Here is a 21,716-nt window from a genome sequence, read left to right on the forward strand (position 1 = left end):
TCAAATTGCCGCCTCCCGCTTTGAGGCGTTGAACTCTCCTCCTCTAATCGCATCTGCGAGCCCGGGAGGGAAATCCCTCCTCCGCGCCTTCCTCTCCGCCCTCCGGCGCCAGCATTTCCGGGCGCATCTGCCGGAGCAAGACGCGCGTGCGTAAAAATGGCTGCGCCCGAGCAGGTGAGTGCCGCTCCTGAGCGCCTCTTGGCAACGAATTGGAGACACACGCACCCCTTTGCCAGAACAAGACCCCGGTGCCCATCGGGGGCCAGGGGTGGCTGCCCGCCCGCCCGCCCGCCCTGCGGAGGCTTGCCCGAGCGGCGGCTGCCTTTTCCCGGCCCCAGAAGAGGCTCCGCGAGCCTCGCGTGCTGCTGGAGAAATGCGCCCCCAAAGAGGGAGAGAGTCGGGGTTGCCTCCGCGGCCTCTCGAGCCGCCGCTTTATTTATTTATTTTTGCACTTACCGGTAATTTATTTATTATTAACGTTGCAATACATATATGGAATCTTTACATATTGATACATATACGTTATATTCGTAAATTCACATTTTCCCATTTCGTTATGTACCAACATTTATCCATTTCTTATTTCTTGCCCTGTGTCTTCCCTCCACCCGCGGGTGACTTCCTTGTTATTATTTTGTAACTTTATTATTGAGATTGTAATTTCATATCTTAATAATTAAACATTCAATTTTATATATCTGCTTAGATTAGCTTAACTTAACTTTGTTGGAGCATATTTTGGTCATGTATTCTTCTACACATTTCCATTCCTGTTTGAGATTTGGATTAGACTGCATTCTAATTGTTGCCGTCATTTTTGCTAATTCAATCATTTCAAAAAAAATTATTTTGCCAATCTTTCAATGTTGGTACTTTAAAGGGAAGTCGCACACCTTGGTGGCGTGGGCTGAATCTGCAATGTAAAAGGTTCCCTGAGTCTCTTTTGGTGCCATTTGGGTTGCAGCATGCGAGACTTACATCAACATCATCATATTTTATTTATACCCCGCCCTTCCCGGTTCCAAAAACCAGGCTCAGGGTGGCTAACAACAAATTTAAAACAATTGTAAAAGCAACATAAAACACAGTATAAAAACATGAATAACAATAAAATTCAAAGTTCAGAAATCAGTTTATAAGCATTAGACACCAGGGCTAGCTGGCTGAATTGGTCCTACTTGGGCCAGCGAGGAGGCCAGGGGAGAATTAGCTGTGGGGTCTCAGAGCAGGTAATCTTCATAAAAGGGGAGGGGGAGGGAAGAGAAGGGAAATAAAAGATCAGGCTGAATTCAAATTAAAGGCCAGGCGGAATAGCTCTGTCTTACAGGGCCGATGGAAGGAGGTTAAATCCTGAAGGGCCCTAGTCTCATGGGACAGAGCATTCCACCAGGTCGGAGCCATCACTGAAAAGGCCCTGGCCCGGGTGGAGGATAGTCTTGACATCTAAACTAGGGTTATTCATGGACCTTAAGGTCCTCTGCGGGGCATACCAGGAAAGGTGGTCCCATAAATATTTGTCTTGGAAGAGACAACAGTTCATGCTAGATAATTGTATTAAAAGTGTTCAATAAAAGTTTGTAATTTAAAAGAGAGGGTTTTTGCCCCCTAGCTGGTAACTCCCCCCCCCTTTTTTAAGGCGCCGGCGCATATCAATACAGGACAGTACGTATCCCATACCGCCCCCTCCCCCGCCTCGCAGAATACAGAATACACGCATGTGCCAATTACAGCGTTTCATCACTGCAGGAGCAGAACTGGGGGCAAGAGTGTTAGGTTCTGTGATGCCTCCCATAGTCAGCTTTGCTAACTATGCAATGAGATGACTCACCAGCTTAATGTGAGAGGCATCGCAGAGGAGAGGTTGGCATCAGCTGGTCAGATGAGAATGTGGTGCACAAGAGAAATCTGGCTTTTAAAAAATGCTTGGCAGGGTCAAGCCAGTGACGTTAGTGTTACTTGTCCAAATGCCCCATCTCTGGATGTTTGGATTCGAGACCCCATTTAATACTGCGGCTGTGGCATTCAGCGTTTTGTGTGACCTTGATCTAAACTAGAGCAGGAGCCTGGGATGTTTCTGTTAGTGAATGGATAACAAGGTTCATGAATGTATACCACAGATCAGGAAAGGTACTGCCAGTGCAGTTAAAGAGCAGAGTAGAGAAAGCTGTTTTCCTTCAGAAAACGGAAATCCTCTGCTTGAGGAGAAGAAAAAAGGAACACAAACTTGAGCCAAAGAAAATGCAAGCAGACAATAAGGGATTTTTAGAAAAATAATTGAAGGAGCATGTTGCTGAAAATAAAGATTGTCAACAACAAAAATATTTGAATACATTATATGCAGGAAACAGGGAAGGGAGTGGTTGGAAATTTGGATAAGGAAGTCTCTGAAGACCCGTTGCTGAAAACTGCAAAGGAGGAGGGTGCAGTTGTGGACGTTTCCTATGTTCTTACGTTCTAACTAGGTGGCTGTGCTGATTCAGACATGTATGTCAATCAGCTCTTGCTGTATAATTCATGATTGGCATGGATTGAACATTTCTAGCCTGACTCCAAAGGAAAGCACAAAGCAAAGGTAGTTGTTTTGACCCATTATAAAAATTCCATAATCCATAGTATAGCAATTTTGGTTGACCTAATAAAGGTGTTTGCCTACTATGTATTTTGGAATTGCACAAAAAATCAGAAAGTTCTATGTTGGTACATCAAGACCCATCCGCGGTTGGTGAAGACCAGGCATGTCTAAACCAGTTCTGAATAGTTCAACCAAAATATAACATAGTGCCTATGATGGTGACCTCTGAAAGTTGAGGGTTGTAGGGCCTCTGCGGAGTTCTGATTCTTCCCTTTTATTCCCCACCAAGGCATATTCAAGTGAGGAGGAAACAGAACCTGAGCCTAGACCTCGAGACACCCCCGAAGACATTTCCCTTGAGGCAGCAGCAAACACCATCGCTTTCCACCCTTGTCGGGATGTCCTAGCTGCTGGAGACGTGGATGGTGATGTCTATTTGTGAGTACAGCTTCTCTGAGAAAAGTACTGATGGCGTAACTGGGTGAGCCCTTATGGGGGTGATGCAAGAATGAAACCCAAAGAGTGCTCCCCCTTCCCATATCAGTAGTCCAGCAAGATAGAGGACTTGCATTGTCGGTTTGCACTATAGGGAAAACCTATCATGACCTAGTTATCTGATGAATGAGAATCTCCTGTGTAAGAGATGGAGCTGTTCTAGAGCCTTTTTCTACCCATCACCCCAGTTGCTGGCAGAAAATACGTTCTGCAGCCAGATGTAGGAATGCCAAGAAAACTTTGCAAATATTAATAATATTCCACTTGCAAGTTTTTGTTCCTTCATCTGTTCATATCAAGGGGTCAGTTTGAGGGCTCATAAGCAGGGCATGAAGGCAACAGCTTTTATGGCTGCAGAACTGGGGAGTTTCAAGACACAATCCTACAGATATCTAACTTGCCCTTCCCTTTTTTTAAAAAATAAGTTATAAATTTTTGTTGTCTACCATATATTAGACTGAAATCCCCTTTCAACTCTTCTGCCAATCTTCCTGCAGTACAAATTTCATCTTTAAGTATAATTTTTCCAGTTGCTTTCAACAGGTTCTTTGATTATCCCTCCACCTATTTCAATATTTCAGATATTCATATTCCTGTTTGGAAGGTGGGAACAAGGAGCTTTGGTCTTCAGGACATCATTTAAAATCCTGCCGGGAAGTATCCTTTTCCCATGATGGACAAAGTGAGTGCTTCCCTCTTTGGGGCTCGTTTGTTTCATGGTTCCTAATTATGCAGTGTCTTGGAGACGCCTTCACCCTTCACTAGAACAATGAGCTTCCTCTGCTTATCATCCTGGAGAAGGAGTGTTAAGGCTGCAATCCCATGCACACCTTTGTGGGATTAAGCCCCCTTGAACAGAATGGGATTTCTGAGTAAACCTGTATAAGTCTGTTTAAATCCCAGTAGGAGAAAAAGCTTAGAGTAAACTTTTTAAAAATGCATTATGGCGTGACAATTTACTAGATATTTATGTTGATCCCAAAATAGCAAGCAAGTATGTTGGCTGTTGATCACAATAACAGGCAATGCAATTTCATGCTGGAGAACATTACATACAGTGGTTTTTTTTTTTCTTTAAAAAAATGTTTAGGGATACTCTCATTTTCCTACTCATATAGAAATACTGACCCTCAATGAGGCCAAACTTAGATTCACAAAATGTTTAGGGATATGCGTACCCCTGCGTCGCCCCAGAAAAAAGCACCGAATGTATATGTTAACAGATTCTTGAAGAATTATCTGTATGTCATTATTTGCAGATTAACATTTATCTTCAATAAACCTCTGAATAATCCTGGGACAATGTCCTTTGAATATTTCTGGAAAGTCTAATCAAATAAACAGGACTGCTTTTATACTCTGTGGATTTTGATGTGAAGTTCTGGCTATTCTGTTTCAGAAGGGAGTCAGCAAATAGTCCCTTTAAATTGCTGAGTATATCCAGTGATCTGTGTGTTCATCTCCATTTTCTAGAGCTCTTTACGGTGTCCAAAGATAAATCCATTCATATTCTAAGTGTGGAGGAAGGTCGTCTCATGACCAGGTTCTCCAAGGCTCACAAGTAAGCATTGGGGACTCCTTGATAGTTTGCTTTTATAGGAGTGCGCTTACTCCTGTTCCTCCAAGGAGCTCAAGGTGGTGGGCCTGGTTCTCCCCCTTCTCATTTAATCCCCACAGCAGCCCTGTGAGACAGATTAGGCTGGGAGGACATGGCTGGCCCTAGGTCACCCACAGAGTTTCAAGCCCTAGTGGGGATTTGAATCTTGGTCTCACTTCCTCGTTCTTCCATCAGGATGGTACTACCAGTAGCCAGCAGGAAATCCGCAAACCTTCCTTTGCAGTCCAGTCCTGTGGATAAGCATCCACCAGACTGGACTGCAAGGAAGGTTTGTGGATTTCCTGCTGGCTACTGGAAGTACCATCTTGCAAGCGCAAAGGGTTGCTACGCCGGCATCATTGCAAGCAGTCAGCCTCCTGTCATCAACCATCCTGTGGCCTTCATGGCATGTCATTGCAGGGTGGTTGTGACCTAGAAAGCCCTACACAGCTTAGGTTCCGTGTGTGTGTGTGTGTGTGTGTGTGTGTGTGTGTGTGGTTATAATATATATATATATAGAGAGAGAGAGAATATATATATATACAGCGGTGCCCCGCAAGACGAATGCCTCGCAAGACGGAAAACTCGCTAGACGAAAGAGTTTTCCATTTTGGAGGTGCTTCGCAAAACGAATTTCCTATGGGCTTGCATTTAAGACGACAATGTCTTGCGAGTTCCTGCTGGTTCCCCCCCTTTTTCTAAGCCGCTAAGCCGCTTATCAGCTGATCCGATCAGCAGATAAGCCGCTAATAGCGCTAATCCGCTAATCCGTCAATGGGCTTGCTTCGCAAGATGAAAAAACCGCTAGACGAAGAGAATCACAGAACAGATTATTTTCGTCTTGCGAGGCACCACTGGAGAGAGAGAGTGTGTGTATATATATATAGTACACATTATATATAGTATATACACACTATAACCTTTCACCACCACTTGGGGGGCAAAGCAGGGCCAGAGATGGTGTGGGGAGAGTTCTGAGGGCCAAACCTTTTGGCCCTGGGCCAGGTTGCCCACCCTTGCTTTAAACCCTGTCTGTACCTCTATTGTTATCCCCTTGTACACTTCATTCAGGGTGAGGAGGGAATACTGGGAGCTGGAAGTTGGAGAGCGTGGACCCCTTGAAGTTAATGGTCATGACTGACAGGTTCACTAATTTCATCTGCAGTGGGGCCCTCATCATGGTTGACTACAACCCATGATTAGGGCCCAAGTGCAGATGAAGTAAGTCTTGACATCTTTTAGGGAGGGGAAATGAATTTTCTCTTGCTCGTGTGGATCCCATAATAGGAGTGTACGGGGAAAGAATTCTCTTTGTTCATAGGTTCAGATGATCCTCTCTATCACGCCCCTCATTCTGCCCTTTAGCGCAGTTCCAGTTTGCTTCCCTTCTTCGTGGTCCCTCTGTGGGGCTGTTGAGACCTTGCAGAGGGCAACAACTCTGAGAGGGAATAAGGCACTTGTGTAATATAGTGGCTCTCTGTAGCGTGGATTCTGCTGCTACAACTCTGGAATTTCCACAGTTCTGCTCTGAACAGTCTGCTGGTGATAGATGAGCACTTGTTTGCCACAGGAGATGACCGTGGGGAGTTGAAAGTGTGGGATCTGCGCAAAGGCACCTCCATTATGGAGATGAAGCAGCACGAGGAGTATATCAGTGACATGGCCGTCGATGGGAACAAGAAACTGCTGCTCACCACCAGGTACTCCTGAATTATCCATTTTAAACAAAGGGATTAGTGGGCTTGATTTATTCTCCCTTGGTGGTGGAGATGCTTTGACTGCAGTGGGAGGCCAAGAGCTGTTAAGAGTCTGTCTCCCTCTGTCTCTCACACACAATTCTTTTCCAAGGGCCACTGAAATGGATACCTATTGATATCCTGAAATGTACTTCTGGGGGGCAGAACACCAAACTAACTGGAAACACTTGGAGCCGCAACTGATTCTGCTGCCTTGGATGCTCCCGATAAGTAAATGATCACTGTGTTCCATTCTGTTTCTTGCAGCGGAGACGGAACTATGGGAGTCTTCAACATCAGGAGAAGGCGCTTTGAGCTGCTCTCAGAGCCTCAGAATGGAGACCTGTCAGCCATCGCTCTGATGAAGGTCAGCCCTATTACGCAGCGGCCCTTGAGGAGCAGCTGCTGCAGACCTGATAGGGACTGATAAGCTGAACATTTCTGGGAGCAGGGACTTAAAAACATGTTCTTGCCCCAAAAAGTATGCATTGATGGGCAGCATAATATTCCTATTTCATTGCCATTTGCTTTAATGTTTAACAGACTACTGTATTTTAATACTTTGTTGGAAGCTGCCCAGAGTGGCTGGGGCATAAATAATAAATTATTATTATTATTATTGGGCAGAAAAAGGCTGTTTTGGATGGGTATGTCTTATGGTTCTTAGTTGATGGTGAGGGGCAGGGCTTTTTTCAGGTGGAACTCAGTTCCAGCACCTCTCAGGTGGGCACCATTGCCATTCTAAGAGAACGAGGGAGGTGTCCATGATGAGTTCCAGCCCCCCCCTTTTTCTAGCAAAATAGCACTGGTGAGGGGAATCGCGACAGTGCCTTTTTTAGGGTTAAACAGTATTTATTTCTTGTTTGCTGCTCAGAGAGGAAAGAAAGTGGCCTGTGGCTCCAGCGAGGGAACCATTTACCTCTTTAACTGGGATGGTTTTGGTGCTACTAGCGATCGGTTTGCACTGAAGGCGGAGTCCATTGACTGCATGGTTCCAGTAACAGAGAGCATTGTGTGCACAGGCTGCACTGACGGAGTCATCAGGTGAGAGGGCATTGGGTTGTCTGTCAACCTGGGAACCACAGGCTTATCCTGAAACCTGTGAGTATAGGGCAATATGCAAATTTAATAAATAACAGTGCACATCTCTAGAGGATTGTTGTTAAGATTTGCATTCCCCCCCTTTTAAGCTTCATTCTTGCTCTCATTTGGTTTGTTTATACAGCTTTGTATAGAGTCTGTTAAGGTAGTGTCTCATTGTTTTGCATGAATTATATTCCATAAAGCGATTAAACCTTTAAAAGGAATTTAGAGCCCTAGAAAGATTCCTTTCCCAACCCTCACCGGAGCATCTTAAAGTGCAGGTAGAATGAATTTCAGGTGCTATTATGGAGCTGGCTTTTTTCTTAATCAGGCCTTTTCTTGTTTCAGGGCCGTGAACATCTTGCCCAATCGGGTGATTGGCAGTGTTGGGCAACATGTTGGGGAGCCTATTGAGCAGCTAGCCAAAAGCCATACTGGCCCATTTCTGGCCAGCTGCGCCCATGACCAGAAGGTGAAGTTCTGGGACATCTCTTCGCTTAACTCAGTCATTGTGGACGATTACAGAAAGAAAAAGAAGAAAAGTGGGCAGCTGAAGTCTTTGAGTCTCAAGGCATTTGGTACCGGGGAGGATTTCTTTGCAGGCTTGAGAGAGGAGGCAGCAGAGACAAAGGATGAAGACTCCAGTGGCATGGAAACGGATAGTGACTAAAATATGAGCAGCACTCTCCCCTGAAGGGACCTTTATAACCTAAGACTGTTTGAAACTCTCATGTTTTTGCAGAGATTTGGCTGAACAAACAGCAGGATATTGGGCAAAGGTGTGGGAGCCTAATGAAATCCGTACTGCAGTCTTCTGGGTACTCCTACAATCCAGTGAAACAAATGTGTGTTTCCACAGCAAAGTCATGAGAAAAGCATGGCCTGGCTGCTACAGAAGGGGAAGGTGTAGATCTCAAGTTACCCAGGACAAAGCCTGTGCTTTCTGTTGGAAGAGGAGCATCTCACGGAATGAAAAGGCTAGAAAACAGGATTAATACTAGCGAGGAGGAAAGTTGTTGGTCTTGTATGTATGTACTGGTTTAACTGCTACTTTCAAAGGAGGATGGCCAGACACAAAAAGGCGATAGGGCTCCTGTACCTTCAGTACAGAAGGACTTTCTGAAACACACAACATGACACCACAGAAAATGTCGGCCTTTGGCTGATTGACCCCCAATGCCCTTTTTAATGTGCTGTGGGAAGGGGGATTATTGGTGTGCTGTCTTTATTATGTGGATTTTATATTGTAATTTTATGTTGTGAACCACCTACGGAACTATGGATGAAGGGCAGCATACAAATTTAATAACTAAAATAAACAAAACCCAGCTTAAATATCATCTTATCAGATTTCAAATGCTTCACGCAAGGAGATTGCAACACTTATTCTTTCAAAACAATTTTAATATTCAAGTGCCTATGTTTCCAATGTTACATATTCATTCACTATTTTTGATGAACATTAAAAAGTCAAAGAATTTTAAGGGACTCTGCTGATCCTTTCCCTAAAATCTTCACACATCCAATTTTGTTATTCACTGGGAACTTTTTCTAGTGTTAAAAAGGCACCTGGTGTTCTGCTATTAAGAGGCACGTGAAGTAATTCAGGGAACACCATCCTGAATCCCCAGGAAGACATAATCAGGACAGGCGGGTTTCTTCCTAAAGAAAAAGGCTGGATTGTAGAGCAGCACACAAGGAACTTGTTACATACCAGCCTTGTGCAAGAAAAAATGTCCAATGCCCCTCGCCTAAAGCTACAAAACAAATTCAAACTGTCACAAACAAGTGAGAAAGCTCTCCAAACTCTTAAATAAATACAAAGAATAATAATGTTTTCTATGTGTAAACAAAGAAGATAAGCAGCCCTAAATCTTGGTGTTGAAAGGGGCGGGAGTCATTCCTATAGTTTTACACAGTACTTGTCATGCTTGAGGGGCAGAAATAAAGTTGTGAATGCAAGATAATGCCCCCAGCTTAAGATTGCCTGCCGAGAAATACGCATGCATTATTTCCCCAAACTGAAAAGGATACTCAAATAACTAACCAAAAACAATTTAGTACAGAGATCTGCATGGACAACCTTTTTAAATCTAACAAGACTCCAATAGCAGCAATGCTTCCCGCCAAAAAACAAGAAAAGACAAGATGTCAGGCACACTTTCTCTCCCCATGGATTTTAGTGGGCAAGCTGGTTTTAGTGGGCAAGGACAGGACAGAGAGACCTCTCCCGAACTTGGAAGACTGTTCTCTTACACCATTGGGCATCCTGTTGGAAAGAGAAATAGGTTAGGTTTTAGGGTTGCCAACATACAGAAAAGCAGTCAACACACTCAAAATAGGGAACAACCAGGTAGGCACCTATTCTGCAAACATACAAGGCAGGAAAACTCCTTTTTTGAAGTACTTGGAGGCTGAAAAGGCCAGGCACTGGACTCCACTTGTTTCACCCTCTATCCTTATTGTTATCTCTGTCTCTTAGGGATGCCCCAGAAGCATTCTCTCTCCAAGCAGCCTGGCCTGGAAAGTTGAAAGAATCTGTAGTGCGAGGGACCTCCGGCCAGGTTCCAATGATATCTAGGCCACCCACAGGAACGGAGTTGCAGTCTCAAGCAAGTGAAGCCAAGTTTTCTACCTCCAGCTTTAACTTACCCCTCTCAGCCCTGTGCTCTTCTATATAAAATGCTGCCACCGTTCATTAGCTTCAATCTCTCAGTGTACCAAGTTTCATATTCCTATCACTTTGTGCTGGGTGAAAAGAACAGGCATCCTTCTTTGACAAAAGATTTACTGCTTAAAGAGCTGCTAATTCAGGTAGGTTCTACCTCCTTATGTCAATTTTATAACAGTTAAAAGCCCCATGACTGAGCTGAAGATTTCACCTGCCTTGCCATTTGAGAGGCCTGAAGGCATCCTAGTGTCTCTTTGCTGCCTTCGGCAAATCCGAAGCACTGCTTCCAAGATGAAGTTGTGCAAGGAGACTTACCCAGAGCTTTGAGTAGCTGCAGTGCCACTGCATTCTTGGCCTTCTCATGGGCCTCCAAGCCAGAACGTTCTGGCTTGATCCAGATAAACCCACTGAAAGGTGATGGATATTTCGGTATCACCACTTGATACCAGAACTGTAACCATCCTTCATGATTCTTTTGCATACATTTTGTAAGAAATACAGGGAGCCCCAGATGCCGTTCCTTGCATTGAAAATTCAGGTAGTCCAGCACACTGCCCACTGCGGGCTGCACAGGCCCAGAAGGTGCTTTGTAGGAGACATCTCTGTGGGGAAAATTGGATGGTGGAATCTCTGGAAAGCCCTGAACGGAGCCACCGTGGAGTTCCTGTTTTGTATTTGGTTTTAGCCAATCCACTTCAATGTCATCTCCACAGAGGCACAAACTACCTGCAGAACAGAAGAAACCATTTAAAATTTGGTTCAAATATAGGCCTCTCCTCACAGTATTCCACCTGCAATTTATAGCAACGCAGGAAAAAATAAAAGTAGACTACAGGTGAAAGAGACAGCTTAAAAATATATATGAATATGAATTGCATTGCTTGCATAATTTGAGTTTGTATGTATGCACTAGTGATAGCTCCAAAGTTCTCATCTACATTAGTTCTCATAGTGGTTAATATTGTCACTGAAATTTCCATGAAGGTGAAATTGACAGGTAACTAGGTGACCAGTGCCACTTAATAATATTAATTTTATTATTTATACCCCTCCCAGCCACTCTGGGCGGCTTCCAGAAAAATATATTTTTAAATAAAAAAGCCAAACATTAAAAACTTCCTGATATATGGCTGCCTTCAGATGTCTTCTAAAAGTTGTGTAAGTTCTGTATCTCCTTGACATCTGAAGGGAGGGCATTCCACAGGGAGGGTGCCACTGCCAAGAAGGCCCTCTGCCTGGTTCCCTCAAATTTCACTTCCCGCAGTAAGGGAACTGCCAGAAGACCCTCGGAGGTGAACCTCAGTGTTTGGGCTGAATGATGGGGGTGGAGTTTGGCCCCTGTACTTGAGTGGTGGATACAATGGAGAGCCAGCTGCACCCCATGCTCCCAGCCTCTATTGCCTATGGTACATGAGACTTTACTGAGACAAACCTTCCACAAGCGCTTTCCGGGCGATTGCGGCAGCCTGGTGGGAGCTGTATTTCACCTCTGCCAGCTGCCTCTCCCTTCTGAAAGGGCTTGGGTGCAAGGAAATACTCAGGACTCCGGCAGTAAGTTCCCGCAGCATTGGAAGAAGGTGTCCCTCTCTCACAGAGAGAGACAAACCATCAATGGAGAGCTCACACTTGTCGGTACTTCTGCAGACCAAAATGGGGTGGCCGGCCTGGATTTCAAAGGCGTTGAGCACGGCAATAGCATCCTGGGCACTGCGTCTGTTTGCGTATTTTGCATAGGCAAAGCCACGGTTAAGCCCGCTGAACGTCATCATGAGACGAAATTCATAGAGCCTCCCAACACTCTGGAAGAGAGGAATTAGTTTATCCTCATATATATCCTGTGGAATCTTCCCTATGAAAATCTCAGAGCCAGGTGGTGGAACACTGCCAGTCCAACCTGCAGAAAAAGAAAAAGACGACGCATAATTGACTTGTCTTTTTTTTAAATGTTCCATACAAGGAAAACAGAGCTCAGCAGTTGTACAGAAAAGAAAAATAGCAGCTGATGGTTGTCATTTTAGATTTCCAAGAAAGGAATCAAATTAAATTGTCTCTCCATAAGGTTCCATGAGTTGATGGAGGGTGAAAATAATGCTTGATTGTCTTAAAGTAAATAAAAGGATTCCATGTCCTAACCGTCTTGTCTTTTATACCAGCTTCATCCCCATACAAGATTCTACAGCAAAGGGAAAGACTTCAGGCAGTAGCGTACGTGAATGCAGGCCTTTAGTTTATAGCAATTTTTATTACAATCCTGTACAATAAGAAAGTAAAATAGAAAGACTTCATGGAACTTCATGGAACTTCTATGGGCTTGGGCATTAGCAGGGAAATCTAGGCTCCCCTCACCCACTTTGGGGGGACAACAGCTTGAGAGATTTCCAGCAACCAGAACAGTGGTACCTCAGGTTACATACGCTTCAGGTTACAGACTCCGCTAACCCAGAAATAGTGCTTCAGGTTAAGAACTTTGCTTCAGGATGAGAACAGAAACTGTGCTCCGGCGGCGCGGCAGCAGCAGGAGGCCCCATTAGCTAAAGTGGTGCTTCAGGTTAAGAACAGTTTCAGGTTAAGAACGGACCTCCGGAACGAATTAAGTACTTAACCCGAGGTACCACTGTAATGACAACTGAAAGGTGGGTAACCTTTCAATTGCCTCCAAGCAGCTGCAGTACATAAAAGTATTTCTAAAAGTGATACTTGGGTCATGGATCTGTGTATCCCAGGCTAATAATCTTCCACTTACCTGGAGGAGGGCCACCGTATTTCCTCTGGCCATTGATCTGTACCAGTTTGATTCCGGTCTCTTCCACCCAAGCCAGAAGGGCAGTTTTTTTAGCCTGGTTTACTTCCTCGCTCCACGCAGGAGAAGACATCTACAAACACAACACGGAATCAGGGGCGGCCTTGGGTCATCTTTTGTAATTTGGCACCCCCAAGCGTATATTCTCCATAATGGATCTTCTGGATCCAGCTGCCCTGGTGGCACTAAGGGAGACCCATGCTTAGGCCCTTCCAAAAGCAGCAGCCTAGGAACGACGAAGCTTTTGCTCAGCAGCCCCAAGAAGCAGAGCGTTTGTTTCTGGAGCACCTTGGGAACATTCAAGGTACTTCGGAGTCACGACTACTCTGGCGCTGCACTAACAAGCCGTTCGCACTTCGGCAACGGGGCTTCGCTTTGGGGGGAAGGAGTGCAACTAACCCGGCTATCTTCGGCCATTGAAGAAGGCAATGCCTCTCCAGGGCGCGTCCCCCCCCCCCCACGCGGGCGGATCCCGAGCCCGGAGCGCATAAATTGAGCAGATTTTGAAGCAGCGAAAGCTTTATCGAGTTTTTCTTTTTTTGGGGGGGGGGAGGTGGGGAAACCGGGCCAGTACCTCAGTAATAAATCGTGGTCAAGAGCGGTCTTGCAAAGACACGTGTCAGTCGCGAAACACACTGCGCACCCCTTATTTCAGAAACCAAGAACCTGTTGTTCCCAATTCCTTCGGAGCATTTTGGGGGGGCGGAGTCCCTTTGCGCCAGAGGACCTCGTGCCGCGCAGCCGACTTGCATTGCGAGGGGGGGAAGTAGCAACGGCGGCGCTCCAAAGTCTTTAAGCGCCACGAGATTGGCTCCCAGGTAAGAAGAGCATCCCCAGGTCCCTGCTTTGCGCCAGGCGAGCTCCCCGCCCGCCCAAGACCTAGATCTGGCTCAGACTCCCCCCATTTCTCTTCCCTCCTACTGGAAAAAACGAAGAGGCTTCATTCAGTCTACCAACCTGCGCGCCATCCATAGCGCCCTTCTCGGCCAACGCCTTCCCAGCCACACCCTCCTCGCTGGCGGGGCGGCCGCTCCTTTTCTAGCCCGGGGGGGGGGGAGTTGCTCCCCCGGCCGCTTTCCTCTGCTGATTGGTAGATTAGCAACCCGCCCCCGGGGCGGGGGTCCTTCCTGGTCAGCGGGATCCCTTGCGCGCGCGACAGGCACCGTCGGCTTCTTTCGCAGAAACTGCGCGAAGCCCGCTTCGACCCCGAGATCGTTCCCACCACTTTCCAATCCTTTGATTAGCTAGCCCAGACCATTCACACGTGACGCAGCCAAGTAGTAGCAGCAGGCTGGGGCCATAAGCGCGCCTTGCATAGCGCCGGCGGCCTGCTAAGTTTAGGCGCCAGGAGAGCAGCGCCGCCCCCTTGCAGGCTGAACTCCTTGTGGGTTTTTTCAGTAATAAAGCAGCACAGGACCACATTTAAAAAATATTCTGAGCTGCTGGTGGGCTATTTATTGAACAGCCTTATGTTGCTAACGCGGCAAATTGGGAGCGTTTCTTTTGTTGGTGGTGACAAAGGCTGAAACGACAACTGCTCCCCGCCCATATACAGTAATATAGAAATTCAACAGGTGACTATTTCCTAGGGAGAAAAATTTCATCAATGTCTCACACTTCCCTGTGGTGCGGCCTGCCACCATTGTTGTGCTAACGAGAGAGAGAACTCCTTTGAAGGAGGGACTCATTCCGTATGCAATCCACTATGTGTGAAAGACACCTTCACCCAGTACTTAAGGATTAAGGAGAACAGGAGGCAGAGATAAGCCTGACAAGCTGTGAAAACTCCTGGAATATTTGCAGGCTAGAGATTGTCCACACCTGAGTAAAGCCCCATTATTGTTAATTGAAATACCTGTGAATCACTCACAAAGGCTTCACCAACTTCACTATTATGCCCATTCCACACCAGCACCCCCCTTTAAATATATCATGGTAAAGATTGTAAGGGTTGCTGTTGCTTACTTTTAACTGCACCAGTCTGGGGCTCACCTTAAAGACAAGCAATTTTCATACAAGTTTGGCTGGGCACAGGCCCCCTGCTTGGCAGGGGGTTGGACTCGATGGCCCTTGTGGTTTCTTCCAACTCTATGATTCTATGATTCTATGTTCACTCTTCTGAAAGCTTTGGCTATTCTGTTGTTATTTTGTTTAGGGAGAAGTAAACAGTTCCTGTGAGTAATAATAGGGCTATCAGGTCTGCTCCTGAGGCAACACCTGGCCAAAGCTAAAACCAATTACTTGACATGCAGAGGATTGGTAAAACAGCACCCCTGCTGTGAAATGTACTTAATTTGAGAAATGCAATGGTGGCTGCGCATCATGTTTGTGTAGCTGAAAGGGAAAACATGAACACAGCAGAAAGCATGGGGTTGTAATAAGCTTTATTAATATAATGCTGATAGATGAAGTCAGAATAGGGAGAGTGCATAGACCAGAATGCTGAAAGGGTCATGCACTCTCCCTGTGTAAACACCAAGATGCTCACAGAGCAGATGGCGTTCCCTAGAAAATAACTCAAAGGTTCTTTTGAATTATTTTATAGGAGCAACTTTAAAAATAAAATAAAATAGTGTCCTGTCACTCCTCAAATCCAGTGAAAAGAAGCTTCATGGTAAAATAAATACAGCTTTGAGGACCGCCCCCCCCCCACGTCCAAGAATGTATTATGAGCAAAACGGGCATTATGTTTTGAAAAGGGTCTCAGCAAATCTTCCCAAGGGAATCCAGTGAAAACCTCTAGGGAAGACACGTTCGTCTCTTGATTTCCTCAATAATTCCTTCTCTGCGAACATTCACCTACAAAGCAGAAACATGAGTAAGCTACAAAACACTTCGTCTCTCACTCCCTACCCTGTGCACTCGTACCTCAACAGCCTACTGAAATATCTCCCAACACAATGGCTAAGTTTGCACAATATAGTAAGCCCAGCTATGCCTTACTGGGGCCATGCAACTGTGTGGGCTCCCAGAAGAGAGCTTGCAGAACCGCTTTGCTGCACCTCAACCCTTTGCTATGCGAAGCTTTGGCTTAGCCTGTCATGGTGGTTAAGCTGTCTCTCTGCTCCCTAATCACCAACTATACCCAAGAACAAGCCAAGAGTGTGACTTCCTTTGACATGTGAATCAGGCCAGTGTATTCTGTGTTATAATAAACCGCCCCTCTAGCTACCTTTTGCTCTATTAAATTGAATTTGCAATTTTTCTATCCCTTTAAAGTTGCAGATTGCTTGCAACTTGACAGCAGAAGGTTTATCAAGTCCTCAGCTGGCTCCCTCATTTGCCATAATATTTGACACTATTCAAGTCTATATGCGCCTTGAATGACTGCTTTTACATTGCTTTTTCTTGGATGTCACAGAATGGGGTGTGTGTGTTTAGGCAGAGCCTAGCAAGATAAGATCTCCTGTGGTTTTGCAACTGTGTGAGAGAGAAATCCTAGACAGAGGAAGGGGGGGGGGGCGGAAATCTGCCTTCCAAACCAAGTTGAAGAAAGTTTTGTTGCCTTTTCCTTTTCCCTCTCCTCCATGTCTCAGAGATCAATTAAAAGCAATGAAGAGATCAGACCTCCTTACCCTGTCCTTTTTTGGAAACAGGAGGTTTTGCCATGCTTCAACAATTTAAATGGCAAGTTCATAAGATAAGCCAAATTAGTCGTATTTCCTTGCTCTGTAGCTAAGAACTATTACTCCTCAAATGGAACACACACTCCACTTTCAGTACTGCAGTATTTCAAGAGCATGATTCACCTTGTCCTGCCCTATGAAACAGTCACTGGCAACACCACCAGTACAGGTGCAAGGAAGGCAGGAAGGAAAAGTGGTCAGACAGACGTATTTGTGCATTTGGATAAAGTTAGTTGTGGGATTAAGCAAGAATACATATGATTAATATATAGTTTAAGTGTATAATATCTAGGTTCCCACATAGTTTGTATTCTCAAACTGTTGAGCAGTTCCCTTGGCTTTCTGTTACCCAACATAGCTGCTGTGGCTGGCCAAACAAGAGCAGGAAAGAAAAACAAACATTTGAATTATTGGTTTTGCAAGGAATGTATTGATGTCTCCAAAATATATGTGGAACTGGCCTGAAAAACAAGTTGTAATTGCTTAAATTAGAATAAAGTGTGATGTACCTCATTCAATACAAAGGAGCCAGTAAGAGCTCCTTTATCCTTATTCTAGACTTCTCTAATCTTATGACTTCTTATCTCCTGCCTTTGAAAGACTTAACTGAATAGCATCAGTGAGCCTGAGTCGTAGCAAACAACAAGAACACTAAATTTGACCCCAGGGCAGACCTGATAACACTTGAGAACCAGTGTGATACAGTTGTTCTAATGCTGGACTAGACTGAAATCTCTGCTCCAGCCATATAGCTCAATGGGTGATAACTGGCCAGGCACTGTCTCTCAGTTGAACTTATCTCACAGGATTGTTGAGAAGATAAAATGAAGTGGGGAGAATGATGTATACTGCTTTGAGCTACAGTGGTGCCTCGCAAGACGAAATTAATTCGTTCCGCAAGTTTTTTCTTCTTGCGAGTTTTTCGTCTTGCGAAGCACAGTTTCCCATAGGAATGCATTGAAAATCAATTAATGCGTTCCTAGGGAAACCGCTTGCCAGGCTGGCGGTGCGGAGAAGGGCTTTTCTCCCCACCACAAGCCTTCAGGACAGGTACGGGAACAGAGGGGAAGGGGCGCAGCGCTTCTCCTCTGTTCCCGGGGCTTGCGGTGGGAGGAGGGTTTTTCCTCCCCACCGCCAACATTCAGAACAGCATTCTGAATGTTGGCGGTGGGAAGGAAAACCCTCCTCCCACCGCAAGTCTTCAGGACAGCCTTCTGAAGGCTGGCGATGGGGCGGAAAGACCTCCTCCTGCCGCCAGCCTTCGGAGCAGCCTTCCAAAGGCTGGCGGTGGGGCAGAGAGCCCTCCTCCCGCCGCCAGGCTTCGGAGCATCCTTCCGAAGGCTGGCGGCGGGAGGAGGTCTTTCCGCCCCACCGCCAGGCTTTGGAGCAGGCTTCCGAAGGCTGGCAGTGAGGCGGAAAGACCTCCTCCCGCCGCCAGCCTTCGGAAGGGTGCTCCGAAGGCTGGCGGCGGGAGGAGGTCTTTCCGCCCCACCGCCAGGCTTTGGAGCAGGCTTCCGAAGGCTGGCGGTGAGGCGGAAAGACCTCCTCCCGCCGCCAGCCTTCGGAGGAGGTCAGAGGACAGTGGGGAACCCTGTCCCAGAAATTTCCCTATGGGCTTTCGTCTTGCGAAGCAAGCCCATAGGGAAATTCGTTTTGCGAAGCGCCTCCAAAACGGAAAACCCTTTCGTCTAGCGGGTTTTCCGTCTTGCGAGGCGTTCGTCTTGCGGGGTACCACTGTACTTGTAGAAACATATAATATAAATGTAATAAATACATTTATGTTTGTGCAGATGTAGTTTTATGTTGTGTGCAGAGCCCTTCTGGCTAATAAGACAAAGGAATTCAATTTTTTATGAAATTACTCCTCTGCTTTTAGCTGGACATTAGTTATATTTCTACCCTCAGAGACTTTCTCTTTGCAAAAACCTAAGATGAAGAGCCACGAGTACCTCTTCTCTAGTAGCTACATCTCGCAGTTTGACCACTCCATCGTTTAGCTCTTGCTCTCCCAGGATGGCAACAAGAGGGATTCCCGTCTCCTCACAGTACTGCAACTGGTTCAATAGTTTGGGATTCTTCTTATAAAGAACCTCTGCCTAAAAAGCAGAGAAAAAAAGTTAGTAGGCCAAGACAGAGTAACCTCCACTGTTCTTTGCAAGTAGGTTTCAAACCGCGGTATTGGGGGACCATTTAGAAAGCTTATCCAGGTTTTCTCAATGAAAAGAACACTGATTGCACATAGGCTTATCTAAAAAGAGGCTATTCATCATTCCCATCCCTCCCCAGCAATCTGGAAATGTATGCCTAGTGTGTTTCCTAGGGCAAACTGTTAGCCCACATGAAATTCAGTAGACTTGACCAATGACCCGTGTGAACCAATCAAACATACCCAGAAACTTCAACACATTGGCTTTCCATGGCAATTTTAGGGGGTTCTTGGTAGGAGTAATGATGCAAATAATATTTCCTGATGATAGAAAGATTGAAGCCTGTTGTGCTATACACTTCCTACTGGCAGATGCCTCTAAATGCCAGGAATATATTGAAATCAACACCTAAATTCCCTTATTGCAGAACATAATGATCCTTATAATGCAAACTTAATTCAGACTATACAAAGTCCAAGTCATCGCCACTGCATGTTTCACTTAAGGCTGCAGATCTAGCAGGATTTTACATTTTTTAAAAAAAATGAAGGGTATATAATATAAATTCATCTAACTATTTTAGGATTAATTATTAGGCTATTTAATTAACTACAGGGCAAATCACGCAGCTACATTGCCACAGCTAAGCACCTGCCCCAGGCCACACCCATCCTCAAATGCCTTTCTCTAGGTGCCTCACCCTTTGGAAGTGCCTTGAACTGCAATATTATTTTTTGCTGCTTGAATGGAGGGTGAATTGTGCATGGGTGTAGCCGGGAGGGCAACTGCCCCCCAGTTCAAGTAAAACAATAGAAATATTTAACTAACTGACCAATCACATTGGTTCTGCCCCCCTAACAAAAGTCCTGCCCCCCCTTAACAAAAATCCTGGCTATGCCCATGTGAATGTGTGTAGGAAGGTCTGGTCCCCTCACCTGTCAAACATACCCCTATTCCTATTATTCATTCCTGCCACATGACAAAGACAGAGGAACAGAAAGAACTCCCCTTCTCCCCACCCCCAATTCTATGACCCCTATTTTGTACCCAACCCTTTATATACTGCAGTTGCACCTTGATCCCAGAATCCCACAGCTCAGAAACAAGCTTTAGCCTCTCTTCAAGGAGTTTCTTCTGAGCAGACGCCACGAGCACCTGGGTCCCGGTTGTCCGGATCTTTTCCTCAGACGCCTGAAGGTGGAGACAGAGGTTTGAAAAAGATACATAGAAGCACTCTAACAAGAGAATCCCAAAATTCATGTATGCCGGACGATTTCAAGTAGTTACATGAGCTTATTGTACTGTGCAATAGACTGTTGAACCATTCCAACACTACTGCAGAACTATGCTACCCTTAGTACTACAGCAGGCAAACAGGTGCTGTTGCGCATTAGAGACAGATGTGTTTATAGCAAACCTGTAGATCAGGGGTGTCCAACCCATCAACCACGATCGACAGGTTGATCCCTGGATGATCCCCGGATCCTTATCTCTGCTACCCTCCCACCTCGGGCTTTCCCTGCATCGTGTTTAGTGATCGTTCCTTTGTTGTCTCCTGTAGCGCTGCGTTCGTCTGTTAGCGGCTGTGTTGTTGGTGAGCAATTTATTTTAATCCTGGACACTTACTGTTTTAAAAAAAGGTCAACAACTTTGGTCTGCCCCCCCTAAAAAAATGGGTAGATCACTGCCAGCCCCCCCCCCCAGGGAGTAGATCACAGTCTCTTGGGAGTTTGATGTCCAACTACTTTATTCCGAACTTAAAAATGGAAAGCGTAATGCTGGTGGTCAACAAAAGAGGTTTAAAGACTGTCTCAAGGAAAATCTAAAAAAATGTAGTATAAACACTGACAACTGGGAAACACTGGCCTGTGAGCACTCCAGTTGGAGAACAGCCTTTACCAAACATAAGAGAAAATGTTCTATTTGTACATACCCTCAAAGAACTTCAAAAAGCTGGTGTGCAAGTGTAATGTATCCTCTGAACTGAATTACGTTTTTCACTTTGTATTTCCATGCAAAGTGATTTTGTGGAGAAGTTTATCCCTCTAAAGTTTTCTAGTTTGGGACTCTGTACCCTGGCATACAGAGTAACCTCTTCCACATTCTGTCTTTTCTAGAGAGTTTAAGCATACACATAACTCTATCCCCATTCCATTGAGACATTGATACAAATCTCATTTAGCCCCCACTCCCTTAAATACTTGTATAAAGAAACTATGGGGTCAGCTTGGTATGTCTACAACTATGTTGTTCAGCTAAGCTCCAGTTCCTCCAATAATGGATATATTCCTCAACATTTTGGATGAGCAGGTACTCACATGACAACTTTAGTTGATGTAAAAAGTCTCTCGAAATATACAGTGTACTTAAAAGCTCTTGAGAGTCACATGGCCACAGACTCCAAAACTGACAGAGCTTGTAGTTGTTTGTTGTGAGCTAACCAAACCTTGAGAAAGGGAAAAGCAAGCAGTCCTTACCGCCACTTTTTGTTCCATGATGGAGAAGATCCGTTCAATGCCAACGCTGAATCCAACACAAGGCACTTTCCGCCCCTTGGGGTCAAACATCCCTACTAGGCCATCATAGCGGCCACCTCCAGCTATGCTGCCCACACTAACAGACTCATCTGTTTGGTCACTTTGCTGGAGAACAGCCTCACAGATTACTCCAGTGTAGTAATCCAAGCCACGAGCCAGGCTCAGGTCAAAGGAAACCTGCAAAACAGGATCATAACCTCCTTAGCGGTCAGAAACACACAGGTGATTAGATAGACCAGGATTAGAATTGCACTGCCCTCACTCACTTGCTCCAAAATGCCGAAAATAGTCAAGTACTCAAACAGCAGCTTCATTTCTTCAAGGCCTTCCCTAGCCAGCTTGTTCTGTGACAGCTTTGGATCTTGGAGCAACTGCTCGATCAGACTCAGCCCACCTGCAGAAGTGATACATGCGGTACGTATTATCCTCTGCAAAATATGCATCAGGACTGA

General features: G+C 45.5%; 3 protein-coding genes across 3 annotated transcripts in view; 1 reads left to right on the top strand and 2 right to left on the bottom strand.

Annotated features, from left to right (window-relative positions):
- The first annotated feature begins 78 nt into the window (after window positions 1–78).
- WDR55 (WD repeat domain 55) lies at window positions 79–8,967 on the top strand. The gene is made up of 8 exons (XM_081204145.1): window positions 79–174; window positions 2,862–3,010; window positions 3,649–3,749; window positions 4,541–4,628; window positions 6,185–6,364; window positions 6,668–6,767; window positions 7,275–7,444; window positions 7,832–8,967. Exons 1-8 carry the CDS (start codon window positions 157–159, stop codon window positions 8,151–8,153), a joined length of 1,128 nt encoding a protein of 375 aa, XP_081060271.1. The 5' UTR covers window positions 79–156; the 3' UTR covers window positions 8,154–8,967.
- Window positions 8,867–14,147, bottom strand: DND1 (DND microRNA-mediated repression inhibitor 1). The gene is made up of 5 exons (XM_081204144.1): window positions 13,912–14,147; window positions 12,898–13,027; window positions 11,587–12,048; window positions 10,470–10,880; window positions 8,867–9,752 (listed from the first exon to the last, which is right to left on the bottom strand). Exons 1-5 carry the CDS (start codon window positions 13,924–13,926, stop codon window positions 9,736–9,738), a joined length of 1,035 nt encoding a protein of 344 aa, XP_081060270.1. The 5' UTR covers window positions 13,927–14,147; the 3' UTR covers window positions 8,867–9,735.
- A 1,174-nt stretch (window positions 14,148–15,321) lies between these two features.
- The window catches only part of HARS1 (histidyl-tRNA synthetase 1), a 44,202-nt gene continuing 37,807 nt past the window's right edge, over window positions 15,322–21,716 (bottom strand). Inside the window, exons 9-13 of the mRNA XM_081206457.1 lie at window positions 21,531–21,658; window positions 21,205–21,441; window positions 19,802–19,918; window positions 18,530–18,676; window positions 15,322–15,753 (exon numbers count right to left, since the gene is read on the bottom strand). Coding sequence (XP_081062583.1) covers window positions 15,694–15,753; window positions 18,530–18,676; window positions 19,802–19,918; window positions 21,205–21,441; window positions 21,531–21,658 — 689 coding nt within the window. The 3' untranslated portion in view covers window positions 15,322–15,693. The remainder of the gene's footprint in view (window positions 15,754–18,529; window positions 18,677–19,801; window positions 19,919–21,204; window positions 21,442–21,530; window positions 21,659–21,716) is intronic.

This window comes from Podarcis bocagei (assembly GCF_964188305.1).
Source record: "Podarcis bocagei genome assembly, chromosome: 8".
In the NCBI taxonomy this organism is placed as follows: domain Eukaryota; kingdom Metazoa; phylum Chordata; class Lepidosauria; order Squamata; family Lacertidae; genus Podarcis; species Podarcis bocagei.